Source organism: Ranitomeya imitator, chromosome 4, assembly GCF_032444005.1.
Source record: "Ranitomeya imitator isolate aRanImi1 chromosome 4, aRanImi1.pri, whole genome shotgun sequence".
Taxonomy (NCBI): domain Eukaryota; kingdom Metazoa; phylum Chordata; class Amphibia; order Anura; family Dendrobatidae; genus Ranitomeya; species Ranitomeya imitator.
The window spans coordinates 674,097,366-674,119,667 of NC_091285.1; the positions used below are offsets into that span (position 1 = coordinate 674,097,366).

At 43.7% G+C, this 22,302-nt stretch overlaps 1 protein-coding gene across 1 annotated transcript in view; it reads left to right on the top strand.

The window, feature by feature from the left end:
- LOC138677284 (complement C3-like) overlaps positions 1–22,302 on the top strand; it is a 103,005-nt gene that overhangs the window by 22,550 nt on the left and 58,153 nt on the right. Inside the window, exons 12-13 of the mRNA XM_069767315.1 lie at positions 12,389–12,601; positions 21,112–21,303. Coding sequence (XP_069623416.1) covers positions 12,389–12,601; positions 21,112–21,303 — 405 coding nt within the window. The remainder of the gene's footprint in view (positions 1–12,388; positions 12,602–21,111; positions 21,304–22,302) is intronic.

Sequence of the window (22,302 nt, forward strand, 5' to 3'; positions counted from 1 at the left end):
TGGCCAGTGTGAGTGCTGTGTGTGGTATATGGCCAGTGTGAGTGCTGTGTGCGGTATATGGCCAGTGTGAGAGCTGTGTGAGGTATATGGCCAGTGTGAGTGCTGTGTGCAGTATATGGCTAGTGTGAGTGCTGTGTGCGGTATATGGCCAGTAGAAGTGCTGTGTGTGGTATATGGCCAGTGTGAGTGCTGTGTGTGGTATGTGGCCAGTGTGAGTGCTGTGTGTAGTATATGGCCAGTGTTAGTGCTGTGTGTGGTATATGGCCAGGGTGAGTGCTGTTTGAGGTATATGGCCCGTGTGAGTGCTGTGTGCGGTCTATGGCCAGGGTGAGTGCTGTGTGAGGTATATGGCCAGTGTAAGTGCTGTGTGTGGCATATGGCCAGTGTGAGTGCTGTGTGCGGTATATGGCCAGGGTAAGTGCTGTGTGAGGTATATGGCCAGTGTGAGTGCTGTGTGTGGTATATGGCCAGTGTAAGTGCTGTGTGTGGTATATGGCCAGTGTGAGTGCTGTGTGTGGTATATGGCCAGTGTAAGTGCTGTGTGTGGTATATGGCCAGTGTAAGTGCTGTGTGTGGTATATGGCTAGTGTAAGTGCTGTGTGTGGCATATGGCCAGTAGAAGTGATGTGTGTGGTATATGGCCAGTGTAAGTGCTGTGCGTGGTATATGGCCAGTGTGAGTGCTGTGTGTGGTATACGTCCAGTAGAAGTGCTGTGCGTGGTATATGGCCAGTGTGAGTGCTGTGTGTGTTATACGTCCAGTGTGAGTGCTGTGTGTGTTATACGTCCAGTGTGAGTGCTGTGTGCGGTATATGGCCAGTGTGAGTGCTGTGTGTGGTATACTTCCAGTGTGAGTGCTGTGTGTGGTATACATCCAGTGTGAGTGCTGTGTGGGGTATATGGCCAGTGTGAGTGCTGTGTGCGGTATATGGCCAGTGTGAGTGCTGTGTGTGGTATACTTCCAGTAGAAGTGCTGTGTGTGTTATACTTCCAGTGTGAGTGCTGTGTGTGGTATACATCCAGTGTGAGTGCTGTGTGGGGTATATGGCCAGTGTAAGTGCTGTGTGTGGTATATGGCCAGTGTGTGAGGGCTGTGTGTGTGGTATACATCCAGTGTGAGTGCTGTGTGGGGTATATGGCCAGTGTAAGTGCTGTGTGTGGTATATGGCCTGTGTGTGAGGGCTGTGTGTGTGGTATACATCCAGTGTGAGTGCTGTGTGGGGTATATGGCCAGTGTAAGTGCTGTGTGTGGTATATGGCCAGTGTGTGAGGGCTGTGTGTGTGGTATACATCCAGTGTGAGTGCTGTGTGAGGTATATGGCTAGTGTGAGTGCTGTGTTTTGTATACATCCAGTGTGAGTGCTGTGTGCGGTATATGGCCAGTGTGAGTGCTGTGTGTGTGGTATATGTCCACTGTGAGTGCTGTGTGCGATATATGGCTAGTGTGAGTGCTGTGTGTGGTATACGTCCAGCGTGAATGCTGTGTGCATTATATGACCAGTGTGAGTGCTGTGTGCGGTATATGTCCAGACTTCTGTGTGCGGTATATGGACAGTATGTGAGTGCTGGGTGCGAAATATGACCAGTGTCTGAGTGCTGGGTGCAGCATGTGGATAGTATATGAGTGATGTGTACAGTATATGGCCAATGTGTGAGTGGTGTGTGCGGTATACAGCTAGTGTGTATGTTGTGTGCAGTATATAGCCAGTGTGTGAATGCTCTGTCAGGTATATAGCCAGTGTGAGAGCTCTGTGCGGTATAAGGCCAGTGTGTGAGTTCTGTGTGTGATTTACGGCCAGTATGTGGGTGCTGAGTGTGGTATATATTGTATGTCGGCCACTCAGTATATGAAAGCAGGACACAGGAAGATAAATTCTTTGGAATCTTGAAAGGATTTTACTCAGGGCAACCATTAACCAGAATCTTTCATGGTCATGCACGGTAACCGCTTCGAGGCCGAGGTTGATTATAAGGTTTTAATTGAACTTCTTTCCTTCACACAGAATCACTTCTCTTTATACAATGCTCCCAGCAAACATATATAAAAGTATCTTCATAGACAACTTCTCTTTACACACAGTGTCTTTACACAGAGTAGCACTATATCGTCATCATGCAGTAAAGTGGAGGGGGATGAGTCCGGTGTTGGCTCGCTCACACTCCTATCTTGAGGCATCAATGATCTCTCCTTGCTGTCCTGACTGCCTCTATGCTTCCAGCAGTCACTTCCCTGAAAAAACTGGTCTTGAATGAAACTTTCTCTGATACTGCTTCCTCCTTGCAGATCCCTGACAACAACATCTTTCCCAGAATCCCCTATGGCTGTGCTAACCACTTCCTGTCTCCTGCAACCACTTTAACCCCTTTAGTTTTTGGAAGATTTTAAGTCATCAGCGCAGCTTCTACTTGTCACATTTATCAACCAGTATGTGTGCGGTATACGGCCAGTGTGTGAGAGCTGTGTGTGGTGTACGGCGAGTATGTGAGTGCTGTGTGCATTAAACAGCCAGTGTTGTGCCGTATATATGGCGAATATGTGAGTGCTGCGTGTGTGTGATTGTTATGTGCGACATATGGCCAGTGTGTAAGTGCTTTGTGCATTATGTGGCCATTGTGTGAGTGCTGTGTGTGGTATACAGACAGTGTGTGAGTGTTGTGTGCAGTAAACGGCCAATGTATGAGTTCTGTCTGCGGTTTAATGCTAGTGTGTGACTGCTATGTGCACTAAACGACCAGTGAGATCTGTGTGCGGTAACGGCCAGTGTGTGAAAGCTGTGTGTGGTATATAGCCATTGTGTGAGTGCTGTGTGTGGTATATGGACAGTGTGGGAGTGCTGTGTGCGGCGTATGACCAGTGTGTGAGTAAAGTGTGCGGTATATGGCAAGGGTGAGTGCTGTGTGTGGTATATAGCCAGTGTATTAGGGTTGTGTGTGGCATACGGCCAGTGCGTGAGTGATGTGCGAGTTATATGGCTAGTGTGTGAGGGCTGTGTGTGGTATATAGCCAGTGTGTAAGGGCTGTGTGCGGTATACGGCCAGTGTGTGAGTGATGTGTGCAGTATATGGCCAGGGTGTGAGTGATGTGTGTGGTACATAGCCAGTGTATTAGTGTTGTGTGTGACATACGGCCAGTGTGTGAGTAATGTGCGAGTTATATGGCCAGTGTGTGAGGGCTGTGTGTGGTATATAGCCAGTGTGTGAGGGCTGTGTGCAGTATACGGCCAGTGTGTGAGTGATGTGTGCGGTATAATGCCAGTGTGTGAGGGCTGTATGCGGTATATAGCCAGTGTATAAGTGCTGTGTGTGACATATGGACAGTGTGTGAGCGCTGTGTGCGGTGTATGTGCGGTGTCCCAGGGTCCTGGTCATCGCAGTGGTATTGCTTTCCTCTCGGGGAGAGTGATGCTACGTTTGGAGGCAAAGAAGGATAACTGCATCCAGGTACCACAAACATGCAACACAGTTTACACTCCAGGCCACCAGAGGGAGCTTCTACTCCTATTTATTAGGTCACTCCCCATATATATATACTAGCTATTAAACCCGTTCTACGCCCGGGTGGCGAGCATTTATAATGGTATATGGTCTCGATCCTGGTATGTGCTGCTCCATCCTGCGTCCCCATCCTGTCATGTGCTGCACCCATCCTGCGTCCCCATCCTGTCATGTGCTGCACCCATCCTGCGTCCCCATCCTGTCATGTGCTGCACCCATCCTGCGCCCCCATCCTGTCATGTGCTGCACCCATCCTGCGTCCCCATCCTGGTATGTGCTGCACCCATCCTGCGTCCCCATCCTGCGTCCCCATCCTGCGTCCCCATCCTGTCATGTGCTGCACCCATCCTGCGTCCCCATCCTGTCATGTGCTGCACCCATCCTGCGTCCCCATCCTGTCATGTGCTGCTCCCATCCTGCGTCCCCATCCTGTCATGTGCTGCACCCATCCTGCGCCCCCATCCTGTCATGTGCTGCACCCAACCTGCGTCCCCATCCTGTCATGTGCTGCACCCATCCTGAGTCCCCATCCTGTCATGTGCTGCACCCATCCTGCGCCCCCATCCTGTCATGTGCTGCACCCATCCTGCGTCCCCATCCTGGTATGTGCTGCACCCATCCTGCGTCCCCATCCTGCATCCCCATCCTGTCATGTGCTGCACCCATCCTGCGTCCCCATCCTGTCATGTGCTGCACCCATCCTGCATCCCCATCCTGTCATGTGCTGCACCCATCCTGCGCCCCCATCCTGTCATGTGCTGCACTCATCCTGCGTCCCCATCCTGGTATGTGCTGCACCCATCCTGCGTTCCCATCCTGCGTCCCCATCCTGTCATGTGCTGAACCCATCCTGCGCCCCCATCCTGTCATGTGCTGCACCCATCCTGCGTCCCCATCCTGGTATGTGCTGCACCCATCCTGCGTCCCCATCCTGCGTCCCCATCCTGCGTCCCCATCCTGTCATGTGCTGCACCCATCCTGCGTCCCCATCCTGTCATGTGCTGCACCCATCCTGCGTCCCCATCCTGTCATGTGCTGCACCCATCCTGCGTCCCCATCCTGTCATGTGCTGCACCCATCCTGCGCCCCCATCCTGTCATGTGCTGCACCCATCCTGCGTCCCCATCCTGGTATGTGCTGCACCCATCCTGCGTCCCCATCCTGCGTCCCCATCCTGTCATGTGCTGCACCCATCCTGCGTCCCCATCCTGTCATGTGCTGCACCCATCCTGCGTCCCCATCCTGTCATGTGCTGCTCCCATCCTGCGTCCCTATTCTGTCATGTGCTGCACCCGTCCTGCGTCCCCATCCTGGTATGTGCTGCACCCATCCTGCGTCCCCATCCTGTCATGTGCTGCACCCATCCTGCGTCTCCATCCTGGTATGTGCTGCACCCATCCTGCGTCCCCATCCTGTGTCCCCATCCTGTCATGTGCTGCACCCATCCTGCGTCCCCATCCTGTCATGTGCTGCACCCATCCTGCGTCCCCATCCTGTCATGTGCTGCACCCATCCTGCGTCCCCATCCTGTCATGTGCTGCACCCATCCTGCGCCCCCATCCTGTCATGTGCTGCACCCATCCTGCATCCCCATCCTGGTATGTGCTGCACCCATCCTGCGTCCCCATCCTGCATCCCCATCCTGTCATGTGCTGCACCCATCCTGCGTCCCCATCCTGTCATGTGCTGCACCCATCCTGCGTCCCCATCCTGTCATGTGCTGCACCCATCCTGCGCCCCCATCCTGTCATGTGCTGCACCCATCCTGCGTCCCCATCCTGGTATGTGCTGCACCCATCCTGCGTTCCCATCCTGCGTCCCCATCCTGTCATGTGCTGAACCCATCCTGCGCCCCCATCCTGTCATGTGCTGCACCCATCCTGCGTCCCCATCCTGGTATGTGCTGCACCCATCCTGCGTCCCCATCCTGCGTCCCCATCCTGCGTCCCCATCCTGTCATGTGCTGCACCCATCCTGCGTCCCCATCCTGTCATGTGCTGCACCCATCCTGCGTCCCCATCCTGTCATGTGCTGCACCCATCCTGCGTCCCCATCCTGTCATGTGCTGCACCCATCCTGCGCCCCCATCCTGTCATGTGCTGCACCCATCCTGCGTCCCCATCCTGGTATGTGCTGCACCCATCCTGCGTCCCCATCCTGCGTCCCCATCCTGTCATGTGCTGCACCCATCCTGCGTCCCCATCCTGTCATGTGCTGCACCCATCCTGCGTCCCCATCCTGTCATGTGCTGCACCCATCCTGCGTCCCCATCCTGTCATGTGCTGCACCCATCCTGCTTCCCCATCCTGTAATGTGCTGCACCCATCCTGCGTCCCCATCCTGGTATGTGCTGCACCCATCCTGCGTCCCCATCCTGTCATGTGCTGCACCCATCCTGCGTCCCCATCCTGGTATGTGCTGCACCCATCCTGCGTCCCCATCCTGCGTCCCCATCCTGTCATGTGCTGCACCCATCCGGGGGCCTGAGCAGGCGGGGACACCGGCGCGCTGTGGGGGTCAGGTGCCGGTATCGTCGCCAGCTCAGGCCCCCCAGCACTTACTATATTCACCTGTCCTGCGTTCCACCGCTGGGCGCCGCCAGCTTCCCGGTCTCCTGGCTGTGACTGTTCAGCCAGAGGGCGGCGCCGGCGTGCATTAAGCGCGTCATCGCGCCCTCTGAACTGAAGGTCACAGGCCGAAGACCGGGAAGATGGCGGCGCTCAGTGGTGGAACGCAGGACAGGTGAATATAGGCGATACTCACCCTCCTGGCGGTCCCTGCTTCTCTGTTGGAGATCGCGGTGTGCGTTCAGTGTGAACGTATACCGCGATCTCCCGGGAGCGTCACTCTGTGAGGCCCAGACTGCGCCGGCGCTTGCGCCTGCGCAGTCTATAAAGGCTTCGGACAGAGTAACGCTCCCAGCGTTATATAGATAACTGGTAGTCTGTAGGGAGAGTTAGAAAGTTCCAGACCAGAGTCTGAGGAGGATGGAAGGTTAAAGGAGCTGTGCATGCCCTCAGAGCTGCAGCTCCCAGAATGAGACACAGACAGAAGGCAGAACTGTTTTGCAGCGAGCGTGAAGGAAGACAGAGCAAAGGAGAGTGTACCAGAAGGGGACAAGCCCTGCACAGGCTACCTCCTTCTGAGGTGCAGAATCCCGGTAGCCGGAACACCGAGGGAGTAAGGACCTTTATGCTTTACTCCATTGACCGGCAGGACAGCTAATTGCAAGTTAGCTGTCCGCACCTACACCCAGGAGGCACGATGGCACCCCTCAGTGGCCGGGGCATGCAAGAGTCCCAAGCCACCAGTCATATGGGTATTGTCCTATCCAACTACAAGGGACAGAGAGAGAAACACCACATCTGTGAGACCCTTATGTGAAGCTATAGGCAGTAAGGGACTACACCACTACAGCGCAAGGGAAGGCTATTGATTTCCATCTGGACAAGGGGACTCTGGATTTGCCTCCAAACCGGCCGGACTCTGCCTGCCCTGTGATCTGGTGCCCTGGACTGTGGATGCTGAATTCTTCAGTAAAGGTAAAGAGACTGCAACCTTGTGTCCTCGTTCTTCTCTGCGCCTTTCACCATCCACCATCTACACACTGGGAAGCCCTGGGGATATACTTCACCTGTGGGAAGGTATACTATCTAGCTGCCATAACATCACCCCAGCGGACCCCTTATAGCAGCGTCGGTCACCCTGACCGAATACCACAGGTGGCTTCACGAACACAAACTTTCAAAATTTTATCCCTTTAAAGAACTTTCCCTTTTACACGGACGTCCCAGGGCCACGGACCGGGTCAGCCACCGTGACATCCCCCTGTGAACTGCAGGACCAGGTACCGAGTACCCCACGGCCCCATGGGGGCAATCCATATGACCAGTGTGTGTGAGTGAAGTGTGCGGTATATGACCAGGGTGTGAGTGCTGTGTTTGGTATAGAGCCAGTGTAGGAGTGTTGTGTGCGGTATACGGCCAGTGTGTGAGTGATGTGTGAGTTATATGGCCAGTGTGTGAGGGCTGTGTGCTGTATATGGCCAGTGTGTGAGGGCTGTGTGCGGTATATAGCCAGTGTGTGAGGGCTGTGTGCAGTGTATGACCAGTGTGTGAGTGTTGTGTGCGGTATATAGCCAGTGTGTGAGGGCTGTGTGCGGTATATAGCCAGTGTGTGAGGGCTGTGTGCAGTGTATGACCAGTGTGTGAGTGTTGTGTGCGGTATATAGCCAGTGTGTGAGTGTTGTGTGCGGTATATAGCCAGTGTGTGAGGGCTGTGTGCAGTGTATGACCAGTGTGTGAGGGCTGTGTGCTGTATATGGCCAGTGTGTGAGGGCTGTGTGCGGTATATAGCCAGTGTGTGAGGGCTGTGTGCAGTGTATGACCAGTGTGTGAGTGTTGTGTGCGGTATATAGCCAGTGTGTGAGGGCTGTGTGCAGTGTATGACCAGTGTGTGAGTGTTGTGTGCGGTATACGGCCAGTGTGTGAGGGCTGTGTGCGGTATATAGCCAGTGTGTGAGTGTTGTGTGCGGTATATAGCCAGTGTGTGAGGGCTGTGTGCAGTGTATGACCAGTGTGTGAGTGTTGTGTGCGGTATATGGCCACTGTGTGAGGGCTGTGTGCGGTATATAGCCAGTGTGTGAGTGTTGTGTGCGGTATATAGCCAGTGTGTGAGGGCTGTGTGCAGTGTATGACCAGTGTGTGAGTGTTGTGTGCGGTATACGGCCAGTGTGTGAGGGCTGTGTGCGGTATATAGCCAGTGTGTGAGTGTTGTGTGCGGTATATAGCCAGTGTGTGAGGGCTGTGTGCAGTGTATGACCAGTGTGTGAGTGTTGTGTGCGGTATATGGCCACTGTGTGAGGGCTGTGTGCGGTATATAGCCAGTGTGTGAGTGTTGTGTGCGGTATATAGCCAGTGTGTGAGGGCTGTGTGCAGTGTATGACCAGTGTGTGAGTGTTGTGTGCGGTATACGGCCAGTGTGTGAGGGCTGTGTGCGGTATATAGCCAGTGTGTGAGTGTTGTGTGCGGTATATAGCCAGTGTGTGAGGGCTGTGTGCAGTGTATGACCAGTGTGTGAGTGTTGTGTGCGGTATACGGCCAGTGTGTGAGGGCTGTGCGCAGTGTATGACCAGTGTGTGAGTGTTGTGTGCAGTGTATGACCAGTGTGTGAGTGTTGTGTGCGGTATATGGCCAGTGTGTGAGGGCTGTGTGCGGTATATAGCCAGTGTGTGAGGGCTGTGTGCAGTGTATGACCAGTGTGTGAGTGTTGTGTGCGGTATATAGCCAGTGTGTGAGGGCTGTGTGCAGTGTATGACCAGTGTGTAAGGGCTGTGTGCGGTATATGACCACTGTGTGAGGGCTGTGTGCGGTATATAGCCAGTGTGTGAGGGCTGTGTGCGGTATATAGCCAGTGTGTGAGGGCTGTGTGCAGTGTATGACCAGTGTGTGAGTGTTGTGTGCGGTATATGGCCAGTGTGTGAGGGCTGTGTGCGGTATATAGCCAGTGTGTGAGGGCTGTGTGCAGTGTATGACCAGTGTGTGAGTGTTGTGTGCGGTATACGGCCAGTGTGTGAGGGCTGTATGCAGTATATGACCAATGTGTGAGTGCTGTGTGCGGTAAATGGCCAGTGTGTGAGGGCTGTGTGCGGTATATAGCCAGTGTGTGAGTGTTGTGTGCGGTATATAGCCAGTGTGTGAGGGCTGTGTGCAGTGTATGACCAGTGTGTGAGTGTTGTGTGCGGTATATGGCCACTGTGTGAGGGCTGTGTGCGGTATATGGCCAGTGTGTGAGGGCTGTGTGCGGTATATAGCCAGTGTGTGAGGGCTGTGTGCAGTGTATGACCAGTGTGTGAGTGTTGTGTGCGGTATATGGCCAGTGTGTGAGGGCTGTGTGCGGTATATAGCCAGTGTGTGAGGGCTGTGTGCAGTGTATGACCAGTGTGTGAGTGTTGTGTGCGGTATATGGCCAGTGTGTGAGGGCTGTGTGCGGTATATAGCCAGTGTGTGAGGGCTGTGTGCAGTGTATGACCAGTGTGTGAGTGTTGTGTGCGGTATATAGCCAGTGTGTGAGTGTTGTGTGCGGTATATAGCCAGTGTGTGAGGGCTGTGTGCAGTGTATGACCAGTGTGTGAGTGTTGTGTGCGGTATACGGCCAGTGTGTGAGGGCTGTATGCAGTATATGACCAATGTGTGAGTGCTGTGTGCGGTAAATGGCCAGTGTGTGAGGGCTGTGTGCGGTATATAGCCAGTGTGTGAGTGTTGTGTGCGGTATATAGCCAGTGTGTGAGGGCTGTGTGCAGTGTATGACCAGTGTGTGAGTGTTGTGTGCGGTATATGGCCACTGTGTGAGGGCTGTGTGCGGTATATGGCCAGTGTGTGAGGGCTGTGTGCGGTATATAGCCAGTGTGTGAGGGCTGTGTGCAGTGTATGACCAGTGTGTGAGTGTTGTGTGCGGTATATGGCCAGTGTGTGAGGGCTGTGTGCGGTATATAGCCAGTGTGTGAGGGCTGTGTGCAGTGTATGACCAGTGTGTGAGTGTTGTGTGCGGTATATGGCCACTGTGTGAGGGCTGTGTGCGGTATATAGCCAGTGTGTGAGTGTTGTGTGCGGTATATAGCCAGTGTGTGAGGGCTGTGTGCAGTGTATGACCAGTGTGTGAGTGTTGTGTGCAGTATACGGCCAGTGTGTGAGGGCTGTATGCGGTATATGACCAATGTGTGAGTGCTGTGTGCGGTAAATGAGCAGTGTGTGAGTGTTGTGTGCGGTATATAGCCAGTGTGTGAGGGCTGTGTGCTGTATATGGCCAGTGTGTGAGGGCTGTGTGCAGTATACGGCCAGTGTGTGAGGGCTGTGTGCAGTGTATGACCAGTGTGTGAGTGTTGTGTGCGGTATACGGCCAGTGTGTGAGGGCTGTGTGCGGTATATAGCCAGTGTGTGAGGGCTGTGTGCGGTATATAGCCAGTGTGTGAGGGCTGTGTGCAGTGTATGACCAGTGTGTGAGTGTTGTGTGCGGTATACGGCCAGTGTGTGAGGGCTGTGTGCGGTATATGACCACTGTGTGAGGGCTGTGTGCGGTATACGGCCAGTGTGTGAGGGCTGTGTGCGGTATATGACCAGTGTGTGAGGGCTGTGTGCGGTATATAGCCAGTGTGTGAGGGCTGTGTGCAGTGTATGACCAGTGTGTGAGTGTTGTGTGCGGTATACGGCCAGTGTGTGAGGGCTGTGTGCAGTGTATGACCACTGTGTGAGGGCTGTGTGCGGTATATAGCCAGTGTGTGAGGGCTGTGTGCAGTGTATGACCAGTGTGTGAGTGTTGTGTGCGGTATACGGCCAGTGTGTGAGGGCTGTATGCGGTATATGACCAATGTGTGAGGGCTGTGTGCGGTAAATGAGCAGTGTGTGAGTACTATTTTTGCACTGTGGGGTGAGTGGGGAGTGTCTTAGCCCACCCAGCAGTATCATATTTTACCCCACTTAGGTGGAGTACATTACACCAGAAAACTTCACCATCCCCTGGCTATAGTAACATTTCTGGTGGAGCAGTTCAGCAATTTCCAAATGCCCCTTATCACTAAGATGCATACTCTTCTAATTAGAATTGAGAGTCCTCAGTGGTTGATACCTTTTAATGGCTAACTGATCTATCTACTGGCTAACACGGTACCAAGATATATTTCTTTCCTGTACTCTTCTAATGGGATTGTTCCACTACCTTTACTGTTATCAGATCAGTGGGGTCTTGACATCTGGCACCCCACCCAACAGCTGTCCTCAGTGCTGGCGACAGCCGGAGGTTGACAGTTGTGGAGCAGCAGAGGGAGCTCCATCCGCTCAGTAATGACTGCTGCCAGGTACTCCATTTAGAATAAATAGGAGGGAATCTGCATTGCTTTGCCATGGATGGAGCTGTCTGCACTGCTCTGTAACATTGGGACACCACCGACATTGAGAACAGGTGATCAGTGGGGGTGCCAAAGACACACAGGGGTCCTGGGCAAACGAAGTAGAAAAATCAATGGAGTGGGATGCACAAAAGGTAATTTTGCACAGGGTACCGTTTAGCCTAAAACCGGCCCTGGATCCAAGGATCACATGCCATCCACTTGAATTTTGATTAACATAAACAATACATTAATGCGAAAGTGGAAAAACATAACTACATGAAAAACTGACTTATTTGTAATCACCATGCTCTCAAATAATAAATTCCTTGGTTATGGGTAGATCAGAACTGTTTGGTAAGATTGGATCTTCTCTGGTCATCCACGCTCAACTAACAAGGGGTCATAATTTGTCAGTTGAGGATGGATAGTCACTATGGTCAATATTCAATGTTTTGATGTTAAAACCTAGTCCAGCATCCTCCACCACTCAGCCATCACTCCCTGGCCCTTTATGTGGGTGACAAGTGACTTGGGACATTATCGTGCTTCCCAATAACATCCTTCATTCTCCTCCATCATGGTCGTTTCTGTGCCGGTGAATGCCAACCATAGATTAATTGCTCTTCTACCTTCAGGTCGACTCGTGACCAAAATGCCCCAAGATGAATAGAGTGACCATTGGAGGGGATAATGGGTACATTTTTGGTGGTGTGGGTTAATAAGTCAAGAGTTACATCACTAATTGGCTAGAGTAAAAATTTACGTAAAATGTTGGCCATTCGGGACACCGAAGAGGTAATGAACATTAATTTTAGCGTCAGGAAATGGGAGATGAAGGGAACAGTGGTCTAGGGCAGCTCAGTTTACCCTTCACTTCAAGGCAATACAAACCATAGACCACTGGGTGATGGCAGTATCTGAGGTGAACCAGCCATGCTCTTTAATTCTTACGCATCCTCATGAAATATTTTTTTGGGTTTTTTTATGTTTACGTAATTTTGTCTTCTAGGTGAAGACTGCCGTGTCCAGGTTACCATCCGTACGACAAGCATCTGAAAGTCTCTCCGTGGAAGCATATAAGGCGTCCAATGGACAGCAGAATTACCTACACATCAGTATCACTGACAGTCTGCTACAACTTGGAAAACAAGTGTCCGTAAATTTCTTTGTCCTGAATAAAAATGGAGAAATTCAGAAGCAAATTCTACAGTTTACCTACCTGGTACAGAAAATTGTCAATTCTACACATGGCATAAGTCATTTTCATATGCAATACTATTTCCTTCAACAATTAATATTAGCATCATTTTCTGCTGTGCTCAGTACTAAACATGAGCGAATATTACAATATACGGTTCGGATTACGATTGCCGGATTTGCAATATTCGCCGAACGCCATTGGAATCACTGGGAGTAAAGATGAGCAAATATGTTTGAAAATGATCATCAAACATAAATTCGGCATTCAGATCACGCGATCATTTTTCCAAACATATTCCCTCATCTCTATTCAGTACCACTGCCAGTGGGAATGTAGAAAAATAATCAACATTTACTACCAAAACTATACTATTGCACTAAAAGATAAATATAGCACTATATTCCCACTGACTATCCTATTAATGCTGCCCCTTCTGTTAAGAAAATAATCACTATAGTACTGCTCATTATTTCTAAGAATATTACCATTATAACACGTATGTCAATGTACAAGAATATAACTACTATAATACTGCCCCTATGTACAAGAATATAACTGCTATAATACTGCCTCCTATGTGCAAGAATATAACTACTATAATACTGCTCCTATGTACAAGAATATAACTACTATAATACTGCTCCTATGTACAAGAATATAACTACTATAATACTGCTCCTATGTCCAAGAATATAACTACTATAATACTGCTCCTATGTACAAGAATATAGCTACTATAATACTGCTCCTATGTACAAGAATATAACTACTATAATACTGCCTCCTATGTGCAAGAATATAACTACTATAATACTGCTCCTATGTCCAAGAATATAACTACTATAATACTGCCCCTATGTACAAGAATATAACTACTATAATACTGCCTCCTATGTACAAGAATATAACTACTATAATACTGCTCCTATGTCCAAGAATATAACTACTATAATACTGCCCCTATGTACAAGAATATAACTACTATAATACTGCCCCCCATGTACAAGAATATAACTACTATAATACTGCTCCTATGTCCAAGAATATAACTACTATAATACTGCCCCTATGTACAAGACTATAACTACTATAATACTGCCCCTATGTACAAGATTATAACTACTATAATACTGCCCCTATGTACAAGAATATAACTACTATAATACGGCCCCTATGTACAAGAATATAACTACTATAATACTGCCCCTATGTACAAGAATATAACTACTATAATACTGCCCCTATGTACAAGAATATAAATACTATAATACTGCTCCTATGTACAAGAATATAACTACTATAATACTGCTCCTATGTACAAGAATATAAATACTATAATACTGCTCCTATGTACAAGAATATAAATACTATAATACTGCTCCTATGTACAAGAATATAACTACTATAATACTGCTCCTATGTGCAAGAATATAACTACTATAATATTGCCTCCATGTACAAGAATATAACTACTATAATACTGCCCCCAATGTACAAGAATATAACTACTATAATACTGCCCCTATGTACAAGAATATAACTACTATAATACGGCCCCTATGTACAAGAATATAACTACTATAATACTGCCCCTATGTACAACAATATAACTACTATAATACTGCCCCTATGTACAAATAATATATCTACTATAATACTGCCCCTATGTACAAGAATATAACTACTATAAAACTGCCCCTATGAACAAGAATATAAATACTATAATACTGCTCCTATGTACAAGAATATAACTACTATAATACTGCTCCTATGTGCAAGAATATAACTACTATAATATTGCCTCCATGTACAAGAATATAACTACTATAATACTGCTCCTATGTGCAAGAATATAACTACTATAATACTGCCCCCAATGTACAAGAATATAACTACTATAATACTGCCCCTATGTACAAAAATATATAACTACTATAATACTGCCCCTATGTACAAGAATATAACAACTATAATACTGCTCCTATGTGCAAAAATATAGCTACTATAATACTGCCCCTATGTACAAGAATATAACTACTATAATACTGCCTCTATGTACAAAAAAATATAACTACTATAATACTGCCCCTATGTACAAGAATATAGCAACTAAAATACTGCTCCTATGTGCAAGAATATAACTACTATAATACTGCTCCTATGTGCAAGAATATAACTACTATAATACTGCCTCTATGTACAAGAATATAACTACTATAATACTGCCCCATATGTACAAGAATATAACTACTATAATACTGCCCCTATGTACAAGAATATAACTACCATAATACTGCCCCATATGTACAAGAATATAACTACTATAATACTGCCTCTATGTACAAAAAAATATAACTACTATAATACTGCCCCTATGTACAAGAATATAGCAACTAAAATACTGCTCCTATGTGCAAGAATATAACTACTATAATACTGCTCCTATGTGCAAGAATATAACTACTATAATACTGCCCCTATGTACAAGAATATAACTACTATAATACTGCCCCTATGTACAAAAATATAACTACTATAATACTGCCCCTATGTACAAGAATATAACTGCTATAATACTGCCACTAAGTACAAAAAAATATAACTACTATAATACTGCCCCTGTGTACAAGAATATAACAACTATAATACTGCTCCTATGTACAAGAATATAACTACTATAATACTGCCACTATGTACAAAAAAATATAACTATAATACCGCTCCTATGTACAAGAATATAACTACTATAATACTGCTCCTATGGGCAAGAATATAACTGCTATAATACTGCACCAATGTACAAGAATATAACTACTATAATACTGCTCCCTATGTACAAGAATATAACTACTATAATACTGCCTCTATGTGCAAGAATATAACTACTATAATACTGCTCATATGTACAAGAATATAACTGCTATAATACTTCTCCTATGTGCAAGAATATAACTACTATATTACTGCCCCTATGTATAAGATTATAACTACTATAATACTGCCTCTATGTACAAGAATATAACTACTATAATACTGCCCCTATATACAAAAATATAACTACTATAATACTGCCCCTATGTACAAGAATAAAACTACTATAATACTGCCCCTATATACAAAAATATAACTACTATAATACTGCTCCTATGTACAAGAATATAACTACTATAATACTGCCCCTATATACAAAAATATAACTACTATAATACTGCTCCTATGTACAAGAATATACCTACTAAAATACTGCCCCTATGTACAAGAATATAACTACTATAATACTATAATTTTTTTTTCCCTCCTCATTTAAGCATGCCATCATACATCCATTACTTAAAAAACCATCTCTCGATCAAAACTGTGCCGCTAATTATAGACCTGTCTCTAATCTTCCCTTCATCTCTAAACTCCTCGAGCGCCTGGTCCACTCCCGTCTTACCCGCTATCTCTCAGATAACTCTCTTCTCGACCCTCTTCAATCTGGCTTCCGCTCTTTACACTCTACTGAAACTGCCCTCACTAAAGTCTCTAATGACCTATTAACAGCTAAATCTAATGGTCACTACTCCATGCTAATTCTCTTGGATCTCTCTGCAGCATTCAATACTGTGGATCACCAGCTCCTCCTCACTATGCTCCGCTCCATCGGCCTCAAGGACACCGTTCTCTCCTGGTTCTCCTCCTATCTCTCTGACAGTTCCTTCACTGTATGTTTTGCTGGTTCCTCCTCCTCTCACCTTCCCCTTACTGTTGGGGTTCCTCAAGGATCAGTCCTAGGCCCCCTTCTCTTCTCGTTGTATACTGCCCCTATTGGACAAACAATCAGTAGATTTGGGTTCCAGTACCATCTCTATGCTGACGACACCCAACTATACACTTCTTCTCCTGATCTCACGCCTGCCTTATTAGAAAACACCAGTGATTGTCTTACCGCTGTCTCTAACATCATGTCCTCCCTCTATCTGAAACTGAACCTGTCAAAAACTGAACTCCTCGTGTTCTCTCCCTCTACTAACCTACCTTTGCCTGACATTGCCATCTCCGTGTGCGGTTCCACCATTACTCCAAAGCAACATGCCCGCTGCCTTGGGGTCATCCTTGATTCTGACCTTTCATTCACCCCCCACATCCGATCACTGGCTCGCTCTTCTTATCTGCATCTCAAAAACATTTCTAGAATTCGCCCTTTTCTTACTTTCGACTCTGCAAAAACTCTGACTGTTTCACTTATTCATTCTCGTCTGGACTATTGTAACTCTCTACTAATCGGCCTCCCTCTTACCAAACTCTCCCCGCTCCAATCTGTCCTGAATGCTGCAGCCAGGATCATATTCCTCACCAACCGTTACACCGATGCCTCTACCTTGTGCCAGTCATTACACTGGTTACCCATCCACTCCAGAATCCAGTACAAAACTACTACCCTCATCCACAAAGCACTGCATGGCTCAGCACCACCTTACATCTCCTCCCTGGTATCAGTCTACCACCCTACCCGTGCCCTCCGCTCCGCTAATGACCTCAGGTTAGCATCCTCAATAATCAGAACCTCCCACTCCCGTCTCCAAGACTTTACACGTGCTGCGCCGATTCTTTGGAATGCACTACCTAGGTTAATACGATTAATCCCCAATCCCCACAGTTTTAAGCGTACCCTAAAAACTCATTTGTTCAGACTGGCCTACCGCCTCAATGCATTAATGTAAGGATCCCTGTGTGGCCTATTTATAATAAAAAAAAAAAAAAAATGTTCTCATTCACTTTATGCAGTTAATAGCCCTCTGTGTCTGTACTGTTACATACTTAGGCAGTTAACTGGTTCATGCAGCTTTACATGAACACCCGAGCCTTACACTATGGCCGGTCTGAATAACTAAAGCAATTGTTATCATCCACCTCTCGTGTCTCCCCTTTTCCCCATAGTCTGTAAGCTTGCGAGCAGGGCCCTCATTCCTCCTGGTATCTGTTTTGAACTGTATTCCTGTTATGCTGTAATGTCTATTGTCTGTGCAAGTCCCCTCTATAATTTGTAAAGCGCTGTGGAATATGTTGGCGCTATATAAATAAAAATTATTATTATTATTATTATTATTACTGCCCCTATGTACAAGAATATAACTACTATAATACTGCCCCTATATACAAAAATATAACTACTATAGTACTGCTCCTATGTACAAGAATATAACTACTATAATACTGCCCCTATGTACAAGAATATAACTACTATAATACTGCCCCTATGTACAAGAATATAACTACTATGATACTGCCCCTATGTACAAGAATATAACTACTATAATACTGCTCCTATGTGCAAGAATATAACTACTATAATACTGCCTCTATGTACAAGAATATAACTACTATAATACTGCTCCTATGTACAAGAATATAACTACTATAATACTGCCCCTATGTACAAGAATATAACTACTATAATACTGCCCCTATGTACAAGAATATAACTACTATAATACTGCCTCTATGTACAAGAATATAACTGCTATAATACTGCTCCTATGTACAAGAATATAACTACTATAATACTGCTCCTATGTACAAGAATATAACTACTATAATACTGCCCCTATGTACAAGAATATAACTACTATAATACTGCCCCTATGTACAAAAAATATATCTACTATAATACTGCCCCTATGTACAAGAATATAACTACTATAATACTGCTCCTATGTACAAGAATATAACTACTATAATACTGCTCCTATGTGCAAGAATATAACTACTATAATATTGCCTCCATGTACAAGAATATAACTACTATAATACTGCCCCTATGTACAAGAATATAACTACTATAATACTGCCCCCAATGTGCAAGAATATAACTACAATAATACTGCCCGTATGTACAAGAATATAACTACTATAATACTGCCCCTATGTACAAAAATATATAACTACTATAATACTGCCCCTGTGTACAAGAATATAACAACTATAATACTGCTCCTATGTGCAAAAATATAACTACTATAATACTGCCTCTATGTACAAAAAAATATAACTACTATAATACTGCCTCTATGTACAAAAAAATATAACTACTATAATACTGCCCATATGTACAAGAATATAGCAACTATAATACTGCTCCTATGTGCAAGAATATAACTACTATAATACTGCCCCATATGTACAAGAATATAACTACTATAATACTGCCCTATGTACAAGAATATAACTACTATAATACTGCCCCTATGTACAAGAATATAACTACTATAATACTGCCCCTATGTACAAGAATATAACTACTATAATACTGCAACTATGTACAAAAAAACATAACTACTATAATACTGCCCCTGTGTACAAGAATATAACAACTATAATACTGCTCCTATGTACAAGAATATAACTACTATAATACTGCTCCTATGTGCAAGAATATAACTACTATAATACTGCCTCTATGTGCAAGAATATAACTACTATAATACTGTTCATATGTACAAGAATAGAACTACTATAATACTGCCAATATGTACAAAAAAATATAACTACTATAATACTGCCCCTATATACAAAAATATAACTACTATAGTACTGCTCCTATGTACAAGAATATAACTACTATAATACTGCCCCTATATACAAAAATATAACTACTATAATACTGCTCCTATGTACAAGAATATAACTACTATAATACTGCCCCTATATACAAAAATATAACTACTAAAATACTGCCCCTATGTACAAGAATATAACTACTATAATACTGCCCCTATGTACAAGAATATAACTACTATAATACTGCCCCTATATACAAAAATATAACTACTATAGTACTGCTCCTATGTACAAGAATATAACTACTATAATACTGCCCCTATGTACAAGAATATAACTACTATAATAATGCCCCTATGTACAAGAATATAACTACTATAATACTGCCCCTATGTACAAGAATATAACTACTATAATACTGCCCCTATGTACAAGAATATTAACAACTATAATACCGCTCCTATGTACAAGAATATTAACAACTATAATACCGCTCCTATGTACAAGAATATAACTACTATAATACTGCTCCTATGTGCAAGAATGTAACTACTATAATACTGCTCCAATGTACAAGAATATAACTACTATAATACTGCTCCCTATGTACAAGAATATAACTACTATAATACTGCCTCTATGTGCAAGAATATAACTACTATAATACTGCCCCTATATGCAAAAATATAACTACTATAATACTGCTCCTATGTACAAGAATATAACTACTATAATACTGCCCCTATATACAAAAATATAACTACTAAAATACTGCCCCTATGTACAAGAATATAACTACTATAATACTGCCCCTATGTACAAGAATATAACTACTATAATACTGCCTCTATGTACAAGAATATAACTACTATAATACTGCCCCTATGTACAAGAATATAACTACTATAATACTGCTCCTATGTACAAGAATATAACTACTATAATACTGCCCCTATGTACAAGAATATAACTACTATAATAATGCCCCTATGTACAAGAATATAACTACTATAATACTGCCCCTAAGTACAAGAATATAACTACTATAATACTGCCCCTATGTACAAGAATATTAACAACTATAATACCGCTCCTATCTACAAGAACATAACTACTATAATACTGCTCCTATGTGCAAGAATATAACTAGTATAATACTGCTCCAATGTACAAGAATATAACTACTATAATACTGCCTCTATGTGCAAGAATATAACTACTATAATACTGCTCATATGTACAAGAATATAACTGCTATAATACTGCTTCTATGTGCAAGAATATACCTACTATAATACTGCCCCTATGTATAAGATTATAACTACTATAATACTGCCTCTATGTACAAGAATATAACTACTATAATACTGCACCTATATACAAGAATATAACTACTATAATACTGCCCCTATGTACAAGAATATAACTACTATAATACTGCCCCTATATACAAAAATATAACTACTATAATACTGCCCCTATGTACAAGAATATAACTACTATAATACTGCCCCTATGTACAAGAATATAACTACTATAATACTGCTCCTATGTACAAGAATATAACTACTATAATACTGCCCCCTATGTACAAGAATATAACTACTATAATACTGCCCCATATACAAGAATATAACTACTATAATACTGCCCCTATGTACAAGAATATAACTACTATAATACTGCCCCTATGTACAAGAATATAACTACTATAATACTGCCCCTATGTACAAGAATATAACTACTATAATACTGCCCCCTATGTACAAGAATATAACTAATATACTGTGTTACCATCCTCTTTGTGCATCAATATTACTACTAGAGTATTGCCCTCTTCCTTCCACCATCAGTATTAGCTTCAGTCTCGTTAGTTTATTCTTATGTAATGTATTATTGATATATGTTCTGTTTTATTTTTTTATAGTAAAATGTAAATATTTATCTATGAATGTGCATCATTAATAACTGTTTTGCTTTTCTTCTCCCAGATACTCAGCAGGGGAAAGATAGTGAAAGTGGGGACACAGGAACGTCTGTCCGGCCAGTCTATGGTCGCCATGCCTTTGGTCATTACAGAAGACTTATTACCATCTTTCCGCATTGTGGCTTATTACACCATAGGGAATGATATTGTGTCGGACTCTATTTCGTTGGATGTTGTTGATGACTGCATGGGAACGGTAAAGAGGCTTTATTAACGAGAAAACTCATAGTTATTACGTTACAATATAAAAAGAGTGTAGCAAAAAATGTAAGAATTTGAAAGAATAAAGTTCGATTTAGAATTAAAGTTTAGAATCATTTCAATTTCTGAATTTAAATTCTAACATTAATTTAAAAAAATGCAAAAAAAGAGCAAGAATATAATTTGATTAGAACTCAAATATTAATACGAAATTAAATGAAATTAAAATAATAAATGATCAAATACTGTTATGAAATACAAACCATAAAAATAAAATAATAAGACGAATAACAATCATAAGAATAATCACAATTATTATTCTGACTATTAGTTTTATTAAATAAGCAATCATTTATGAATATTATTATTTATTTTTATACTTTTATTTTTATAGTTTAAATTTAATTTACTAACAAAACTGTTAGTACTAACATATTTGTGATTTTTACTATTATTATTTTCATTTCTTATTCATATTTGAGTTCTTATCAAATTATATTCTTACTTTTTGCTTAATTGTTTTAAATAAATATTATAATTTATTATTATTATTATTATTATTAGTACCACCATTATTATTATTATTATTATTATTATTATTATTATTATTATTATTATTATTATTATTATTACCACCATTATTATTATTATTATTATTATTATTATTATTACTATTATTATTATTATTATTATTATAACCATTATTATTATTACCACTATTATTATTATTATTATTATTACCATTATTATTATTATTATTAAATTAGTTTAATTAATCCTTTTAAGTCTTTAACATGATTTTTTGAAATAGGAATGCATTCATGAATTTAATTTTAGTTAAAAGATAAATATTGTAGTTATTTATTTTTTAATATGAAACTTCACTTGTGGCTTTTACCAAAAAGTGACAGGGACACTACGCACAGGGTTTTAAGAGTAGAACCAAACCAAAGATAGATACCTGGTAGCAGAACACATATAATTAAAAGTACGG